The following is a 9,955-nucleotide window of genomic DNA, read 5'->3' as shown; positions in this document are numbered from 1 at the left end:
TGTTCTGTCGGAGCTGCCTGCGACGCGCTGATGAGATCCAAAAAGATCGAAATCGCGATCCGCGTCTGGCAGTTTCGACAGAATACAGACCACTTCGAATTATTTTATGTGAGTGATAGTTTCTTTTAAAGATTGGAAACCGTAAAGAATGTTACATATACAACTTCATATTTTCATCGTGTACACAATGCTGATATACCGATGTTCCTTCCGGCAAATACCAGGATCTACTAGGAATAAATCATTCAAAATGTCAGCATTGGTACTTCGACATATTCCCATCCCTATCTCTATGCAAATTGGTGTCGATATCTCTTCCAGTCGCCGAAATTGCCGACAACCGTAGAAAAAAATTCGCGACTGCAGCATGAGAAGTAGCAAATTCTCACCCGTAAATTGCCCTGATTTTATTTTACGCTTATTCGCAACTGAGGCGTAAAATTTCTTTGTCAGAACCGCTACAGCGGAAAAGGAAACGCGTAGCAGGAATGCCGACGTTTTTTCGAAATACCAGAAAGTCCGATTTAAAATCGATGCCTGCTCGCAACAAAAAAAAAATTGAAATCAAATAATAAATTCAAGGTTATTACTTCTCTTTGTTTGATAAATACTATAATTGGTTCTTTCTAATAGGTAGTACAACGTTATAAAGAAAAGTCGAAAGCTTCTAATTTAAAATAAGTGATCCTTGAGGGTTAATTTTTAGATATTTCATTTTTTATTTTATAGTAGATAATACAGTTCAGTACAAATTGAATTGATTTAAATTAAGTAAGAGAAATGAAATCGTTGGTGATGATATTACGAAAAATCTTTAACTTGTACTTTGAAGAAAATTGCTTTTGAATGTTTCAGGAACTCTATTGAGAACAACTCCAATTACAGCTGTTGTAGGTATATTATTACTCATTATAAAGGCGTACGGTACAGAAAAGGGTATTTTTTGTTTCATGAATTTATATTGATTTTACGTTGTATTGCCCGATAACCCACAACTAGGTTGTATCAGCAGATTAAGACCAACAACAGTAGAAATATTTGAGCAAGACCAAAACCGAATGAGCAAGATTAAGGTCAAAAATGTCCCAGCATTGACATTAGTCTTGCGTTGCTCATCACTAATTTGTATGGTAAAATGTTTAAGACACGTTTAAACTAAGGGAAACCCCAGGTATTACCTAAAATTCGACAGACACAACAATCAGAAGTTTACATAATCTACAGGGACGTCCTTAACCTATAAGAGGCTCTGAGCATTAGAAAATGCCTATGACTATGATAGGATTACTTCATTAAACCAGGCGAACGGAGATTTAGTTTTAGTCCCGAACGAAATGAATCCTGGTCGACCGAATGTCACTCATACTCAAAAGTAACTTAAGGGAATCATCTTGTAGGTAGGTAAGTAGGAACCAGACAATGGTGCCACTGTCAGGTCGTTTATTATTTAGAATGTAAGAAATGCTTATAGGTACCTAAGTGGATATTCTCATCATCATACGGTCGTCAACCCTAAAACTTCGCATTTCCCTAAAACTAGAACAACCCACATCCTTAACTATTTGCGAACAGTAATCTAATCTAGGTCTACCTCTACCCCTCCTAACTCCTGTTTCTGCCTCTAATATGTTTTTGAGTAGACTTTCATGCCTAAGAAGGGGTCCTATCAACCTATCTCGCCTATTTTTTATTGACTTCCACAGAGTCCTCTGTTCTCCTACTCTTTCTAATACCTCTTAATTTCTAACATTCTCTGTCCACGGTATCCTCATCATTCGCCTGTAACGTCACATTTCGAACGCTTCTAACCTTTTCTTTTCCATCGCGTCCACCGTTCATGTTTCGCACCCATGCAGCGCCGCGCTCCAAACATACATCTTCAACAATCTTTTTAGAATTTCTAAGTTAATCTTTCGCGAGCATAGAAGATCTTTTTATTCAAGGCGACTCGACCCTACGCTAAGAGGATATTTTGGTTAGTAATTATTGTTTAATTTTCCCAAGAAAGTGTATTTATCACTAATATTATTGGGTATTGGTTTGACTTCAGTTCACTGCTAGGAATTGGAGGACCCCATCGATCGTGGTATTCGTGAGGAACTTGTCCAAACTGACCAATGGAAAAATGGGGTCTTCTAATCTAACTGATCTTGACAAATTGGATGCTAAAACCATAGACAAATACGAATATAGTCGTTCCTTTACTTTATTGTCTGCGTGACGCTAGGAGTGTTAGAGAATGCTGCGAATAGGTCCTGCGCCCTGCACAGTCCTAGATAGTAGTGTTCTCCCTCACTCGTGACATCCTAAAGGCAACCCTCTCGAGCGGTCTGTCCTAATTTTTTTGTTATGATTAAAACACGATAGGGAATTTTCGACAGTAGTTTTCGTTTAGTTTAGTCCCACCAAACACTCTGTAGCGTTGACAATAAATCTCAATATAATGGCGACTGTTGTCGCATTCGATCTAGTTGATTTTGTCGGTGGTACCGAAGTAGTAACTGCGGCGAAGCGATTTCACAGTAATCAAGATGCGACCCTGTTTTGCATAACGACAATGCAATTTGCGAATTAATTCGTAACTAATATCCGACTGGCAATAATCTACTTAAAATTCTCGTCGATATCGGCATCGGGACGCGATAGACGCGACACGGCCAGTGGCCAGACGGACGTCCGCTGCCGGCGGCGTGACACAATCCCTCTAATCCGTTCACGGCCGACCGAACACTATACGGAAGATCTAATAAAACCCGAGCTGAATGTGTTGGCCAAATCAAAATATTTATACACCGTATTACCCATCGATCGCCGTCCAGCTTTGTATATGGGAAGAAACGCACCTATAATACGTGCTTTCGAATAGCGATGGAAAATTATTTTGTTTATCAAAATTTTATAATACCAGAGTTTTAAAAACCAAAATGTAAATTTGACGGTAAAAATTAAAATAGATTAGAGGGTATCCCACAGGATTAAGTAATGATAAAAATCAGTCAAGTCTGTGTTTGCGTTACCTACCAATTTTTCGTATTATGTATAGATATATATATAAATACTTATTGTCCAAGATCCCAGAACCCGTTACAGTACTTATTTTCTAGTAGAGTAACAAAACGGGTGGGATAGAATAGTGTTAGTATGTACTTTGAAATACAGTGTAAACTCTATATAACGACACTTAAGGGACTGAACATTTTTCGGCGTTATAAAGAGTGGTCGTTAAATGGAGAGAAATAAAAGATATTATTTTACTATTCTATAATAACATGCGTTTATCAGTATAGTACACATTTTGCACACGAACATTATTATTCATACTTTGCGTATAGCCTGTTATCTTCCTCTGATGTTTTTTGCTGCTCCCAATATTGTGATTGTATTTTGTTACGCATCTTACTCATATCTTGAGATGCTGCTGGATCAATTTGATTACATAAAAAGTATTTTTTTAATAGTTTCGCTGCATCAAGTGCTTGTTTGATGCTTGGTGGAGGGACAGGATCGTCTTCTTGAACAACGTACAGCTGCAGTTCTTATCTATTTCGACAACTTCGAAAGTACTGCTTAATAATTTATAATGTCGCATTGTTGTCGTGAAATAGAGTGAGCGTGACGCTATATAGAGTGTAATATTGTATGGAAAACAATGTAAACCAACCAAAGTCAAGCAATTTCGACGTTTTAAGGAGTTTGTCGTTAAATCGAGTGACGTTATAAAGAGTTTACACTGTATATGCATACCTGCTAACTTTGGTCGACGACCACTTTACAGTTACCAGGTGCTAAAGGTACTCAATAAGTCTGAATGCTAATTTTTACATAAAGTTTGTTAATAATTGATAATCAACACTGTCAGACACGTCCTATCGGAAGTGGTTTCTGCCAGGCACTTCAAAGTTCGCAAAAAATCGTAATTTTACTTGTAGTCTGAGCGTTCATTTTGATCATGCGATACTATTTCAATGCTTTTTGCAAGCAGCGAAACCAATTTTAGGGGCTAAGCATCCCCCAGACAAAATTTAAATGTTGTTGTGTTTTAAAACGAGCTCGCTCTGATACTTTTAGAGACATTTTATCTGTGTCTGGGAGATGTTTGACCCCCACAATTGGTCGGGCTGCTTTCAAAAAGTATATTTTGTTGGAAATTCGAAAGATAATCAAATATTACCAGAGTGTATGGTTGGTTCAGAACAGGCCTCTGAATGAGAGCGAAATGTGGCGGAATATGTAGTATTTTAGGCGAATGATGAAATGCCATGGTCAGAAATAAGGTGAAAGTAGGAGAGGCGAGAACACTATGGATGATAATAAGGAAAAGGAAATAGGATGGTAGGACATTTTCTGAGCCATGTTACAAGCAAATGAGAAATAGAAACAGGAGTAAAGAGTGGCATAAGAATACTATTGCTCGCAAAAAGTTGGAGATGTGGGATGTTCTAGTTTTCGGAAAATGTGAAGATTTGCTGAACATAGATAGGAGTGGAAGACAAATGGATGACCAGAGTTGTCAAAATAGTAGGACTCCGTTGGCTCCTTAGTGTACGGCATCCAAAAAAACTGCTATTAATTGAAATCCTGTAGAAAGGTTACAGATTTTGACTCCATTATTTTGACACTTCGTTAATTTAGCTCAGCATTCAGTATTCATTCATAAGAAGCTAAAAATTTTTAATGCTCTACTTTTACCTTAATATTTTAAAAACTTTGTGAACTGGTAGTGGTAGTTAAAAAGTGTTTGTACAAACTCGGAAATGCAGCTTACATAGTTTGCATCCGATTTATTTATACCTATCTAGGTACATTGTTCCAAAGTAGTTAAAGTAATCTAATTTTGCTAGACGCTTCGTGTGTAATTTTCCTCGTAGGTTGAGGTAATATTTTTATTATTTTGGCCTTTCTTGTAGACTTAATTTCATCCTATTTCTAAATTTACATGTGTTCAATTTGAGTCTCTCGCTTTTACAACTTTCCGCCGTTGTTTTGCAGTATCATCGTCGCTGTACACAGTCAGAAGCGTGCAACATTGTATCTTAAACATATCTGAACGACGGGCTAATAAGGAAAATAGCTTTGCACGAACTTTTGAAATCTGTGTTACGGAGAGAGTATACGGCGTGCGCTCTTGAATTTGTCTCGTACATAACACCAGACGTCGGCTTTTTGCCGTACACAAAAGCGAGTTTAGAGTCGTTCGAGCAAATTACAAGAGGTCTCGTTCCGTTGGGAAAACATGCTGTTTCCTACAATTATTTCGAACAAAAAGTTAATTGAATTAGCCCCGGATGAGCCAGCACTAAGACCCACAGCCTGATCTAAACCGTTTCTGTCGTATTCGTAACTTCCTGCAAAAGTTCTTCTTGTTTTTCTGCAACAGTCTTGCATGCATGCTCTGCACTCGTGCAGGTCGATACCAATTTACATTACATCTCTGACTTTTTAACAAAAATACAATTTTCAAATGCGAGACAAATTTGCACAGTGAAGACTCCTATTATAGAAAATTATCTAGCTATTACATTACATATCTGTTATCATCATATGGATCATTGTTACTGTTTGTTAGTTTGACAGTTTTAGTCGCAGAACATGTCTTGGAGGAAGTCCGAACGTGCAGATTTCGGGGTAGATATCTGAGGCTAACGACACACTATCCAAAGCGTCAGGTTTATAGCGTAAACCGTAAGCAACTGTTTAAAGTGTCGGAAAAGCTGCTTAGTATCGGCCCCAATCTTGGCGGGCGGAACACATGACATTCACCCTTAAAAACTGAGGGTCCCTGTAACCGATCCCATTTAATGTGTGGTAGAGGTTTGGACCTTGCCCATTATACCCATCAAAGGGTGCTGGGGTAGTCTGGTCGACTTGAGTGTAGAGGTCATGGTGTAGGTGATAAGCCCAAGAACCTGAGATGGTGCATCAATACCAGACTAACCGTCAAACATCCGACCAGTAATGCAGATTGGTACTGCGGGAAGCACGGATACCAACCCCGTTAAATCTGGTAGGGAAAAGAATGGTTCCCCCCGCACTCTACGAGCTCAAAGTGGTAGAAATGACAAAGAAATCTTCAAGTAGTTTCACAGAAAATAAAAAATAAAATCTAATAATACCTAAGATGGTTCTAAAAATTACAAGATTCATCACTACATAGTATAAAACAGTCGCTTTCCCGCTGTCTGTCCCTATGTATGCTTAAATCTTTAAAACTGCGCAACGGATTTTGATGCGGTTTTTTTTAAAAGATAGAGTGATTCAAGAGGAAGGTTTATATGTATAATACATGCATAATATAGTAGGGAAACACTGATAATTTTAGAGGTTTCTGATGTGATGTCGTAAATAAACACATTTTTTGCGCTTACATTGCAAACGCTGGCTGAACCCTACGAGATAGATCAAAATAATGTACTACAATATTGTACATCTTAAAAGGGTCTACAAAAAAGTCCGGGATGGTATATGCCTATCTCTTAGGGATAACCCACAATAACCATTTTTATCCTTTACTTTTTATGAGAAATAATGACTTATTTACGAAGCGATTGTAGGCTATACAGCATTAATTCTTATCCAATTAAGTACCTTAAATACATTGTGCATTTAATATAGATTAATATGGCCCTTTACAGCATGTAATTTAAATGAATATTTTCGAAGATATTGCAGATTTAAAATGCAGGGACATAGCGGTTGCGGCGGTACCGGCCGGGAGGCCGGTTTGTATTGTCTAATGACAAAAACTGTGAATGTTGTATATAAAGACATTCTGTAGTATATTTAGTATGTTCAGGGGGTATCTTTTGAAGATTTCCCCTTTTCGATAATAATCTAAACAAAACAAAAATATATTTAGTATCAGCATTGCACCCGTGCGGGTCATTAGTCAGTAATAAAAACTGTTTAGTTTGAGCTTCAGGAGGTCTTGGAGTCCATCTTCACTTTTATATTTCATTTATGTTTGTAATAAGTTCTTCCACTCCAGAAAAAATGTTATGTATTAAAGGAATAAAGCACATTGACGCTGGATAGAAATTTGAAGAATGTTCTTCAGGAAATACGGTCGAATGCATGCTAGATTAACGTCCCCGTAACACCTCGCAACGGCTAATGTGATTTATTTCATGTTTCACATGGGAACAAGCGCAACAGTTTCGTATATATATCCCGCAAACAGCGCACATCCAAATTTATGAGTTAAATTCTGGTTGGAAAGCAGCGTTGCAGAACACTGGAGAAATTATGTTTAAGAAAGTATAAGTAGGGTGCAAATAATTCGAATTAAACTTTAGTGTTTGGATAGAAAAAGTATTTGAGGCAATAAACTTCGGTGTAACGATACGTATTTCTGTTAAGGCAAAAGTAAGTAGTTCAGTTTCACATACTAAATATAATAAAAGTTATGACTTTATAATTTTCTTTAAATTGGAATCCTTATAAGAATAAATAATCACTGATGGTGTAATGTTTTTAGAATGATTTGGAGTGGCTAGCAAATTAGTTAAGTTATTCATATTATTGAATTAACTATGCATATTAGACCGTTACTACAGCGTGATGAAGCTTTAAATGACCGAATGAAACTTCTATTCCACAATAAGAGTGACAATACTTTGTACTATTTTTATCTTTTATGTTGAAGGAAAAGGAATGCATTTTGAGTAGACGATTCAAGTATTGTTACAAGAGTTTTCTACACCCGGCTTTCCGAAAGCAATGTTTTAAAGGGGATTAGGCATTATTACTCTTTGTGATTATATGATCAGCTGGACTGCAAAGTGGAACAGATCCTTATTATTATATTCTTTTAGCTGTTTAACGATTTATAAGCTATACTTCGTTTACTTTCTGTAGCGATGTGACCTTCAGTTTGACCGGCACAAAGTAGAAAAGAACAGCACTAGGTCAGAAAAGGAAGGAGACAACTCTCGGCCAAACTCTTAACCGGTGAGGAGCGTATAATCCGTACAGTACTGCACGGAAAAATTGACCATTGTAACTACTACAATTGCATTGCTCAAATGTGCTTTTATTGGTACCATTTACTACTGAAAATGTCAGCGAGATGTTTATTTATATTTGAAGACATGTTAAAGGCTTTAACGCTTGTTTTCGACTCGCACTACTATTCATGATTGAACAAAGTTTTTGACAGGTACTGTATGAAAAAGTATGTTTAATGAACAAGAGTCGAGAGTATAATGAGCGTTTTTTCTCCCTACCTACGGTTTTGCCAGCGCGCATCCAAGACATCGGAAGGGGCACATCGCTAGAGAAAGTAAATGAAGTATACATTGCTACATGGTAAATTTACTGACTGCACTATACATATGCCATTCTACAGTTCGTTTTAAAAACATATTGGTTGTACAATCAAAAAGAGTTTGTCCCATTTGGGATAATTTAACAAGATATGCATAAATACACGTAGATGTTTCAAAAGTATAATGGGCTGTACCATATGGTTATGGCACGGTTTCTTTTTATCCGAGTTGTTATATGCGTGGATGTTACAGTTGGGAAACACGTCGGAAATGGTTCAAATAACGCTTTGACAACTTTCCCAATTTCCGCCCGAATATGAATATAAAATCAATTCGATAATAGAGTGAGTTTGGACCCGGAAACTCTCTGGCCAATCTCGAAAAGCAATTTTATTTCTTGAGTAAACTTTCCTGCCAGCAAATCAAACTGCCACACAGAAAGAAGAGCAGTCGGTAACACTACGAGGTGGTAGCAACCTGCAGCAGTCAACCGACTAACTGCACACCAACTGGGCCTCTTTATTACAAGAAAAAATCTCCAGTTACACGAAATGGAAAACATTAAATTGAAAATTAAAAGACTTGTTAATATACTTTCCTATTGGTTCAGGATTATCCTGTATCTTATGATCTTGTGTTTTATCCAGAGTAATTAATGGAATTATCCCCCAATTTTATGGTTTACAAGAACAAATGTATACATTTAGGTTTTTTGGTCTGCACTTTTCAGATATTTATTTTAGCACACTTTTTCCCCTAAATCAAAATCTGCTATTTAAAATGCTTCTATTTAACCTTCACTTTAGATAATCAACTATGATGTTAAAACAGGCGACTCCCTTTTTAATTTCGCTTGATTCGGAACCCTAAAAACATGTTTAAAACCCCTTAAAGTCCATCCCTGCTAACACGTTTCAGCAAAATCAGTTTGTCAAATGTGGAAACTTCGAGAACTGCGTATCCAGTACCCAGTTGATGTGTTTTCTGGCGTCACCAAAGCCGCCACGGTCATTTATATGCGGCCCGCACGTTTGTCCGTGTTTGCCAGGAATAGTTCGCGAAATAGGAAAGACTTCGGGAATTTTCAATTGCATAAGGCGACAGTGTCGGAATATTCGACGACTTTTTAATCTCTTCGGGTGCCAAACAAAATGTCACGCTCTGGATTTCCGTTTGGAAAGGAACGAAACGAGATTTTTCGCGACGGTGGGTGGTGGCTTGGTGTGCAGCGTCCGAGCGGTCACAATGCACGACTTCACCGCTTCGTGGTGCAGCAACCGTCTGCCGGTCGTCCGAAACTCTTTCGAGAAAATCGAAGTTGAAATCACGGAAATTCCGTCACAGATGTGAACTCTCAAATCGTCAATATTTAAACGTCATTTTTTTACGAATTATTTTTACGCTTTTCATTGTTCGTTTGTCTATTGTAACATATAGATGAAACATCCATTTTGTAGAGATAATATACAGTGGACTAGAACCTGGAACGATTTTATTTAAGATTGAGGGTTGTTTTTGTTTTTTTTGAAAAACGTTCCGACACGTCAATCTCTATTTCTGGTTGCAGGTTTTTCCATGGTAAATTCAGCTATTACCATCGTCTTTTTTTTATCAAACAGAAGCACCTATTTTATATTACATTTTTGAATTCTGCATCGAATTTTGCGCAGGGTCGAGTCACCTTCAATAAA

At 37.4% G+C, this 9,955-nt stretch overlaps 2 protein-coding genes across 2 annotated transcripts in view; both read left to right on the top strand.

The window, feature by feature from the left end:
* Positions 1-2,139, top strand: part of LOC112905243 — a 105,962-nt gene extending 103,823 nt beyond the window's left edge. Inside the window, exon 3 of the mRNA XM_025977251.1 lies at positions 2,062-2,139. Coding sequence (XP_025833036.1) covers positions 2,062-2,139 — 78 coding nt within the window. The remainder of the gene's footprint in view (positions 1-2,061) is intronic.
* LOC108741866 (furin-like protease 2) overlaps positions 1-9,955 on the top strand; it is a gene marked incomplete in the record, with an annotated part of 465,880 nt that overhangs the window by 107,163 nt on the left and 348,762 nt on the right.

Source organism: Agrilus planipennis, unplaced genomic scaffold (genome assembly GCF_000699045.2).
Source record: "Agrilus planipennis isolate EAB-ADULT unplaced genomic scaffold, Apla_2.0 scaffold24, whole genome shotgun sequence".
Classification (NCBI taxonomy): domain Eukaryota; kingdom Metazoa; phylum Arthropoda; class Insecta; order Coleoptera; family Buprestidae; genus Agrilus; species Agrilus planipennis.
This window is presented reverse-complemented; position numbering and strand designations above follow the sequence as displayed.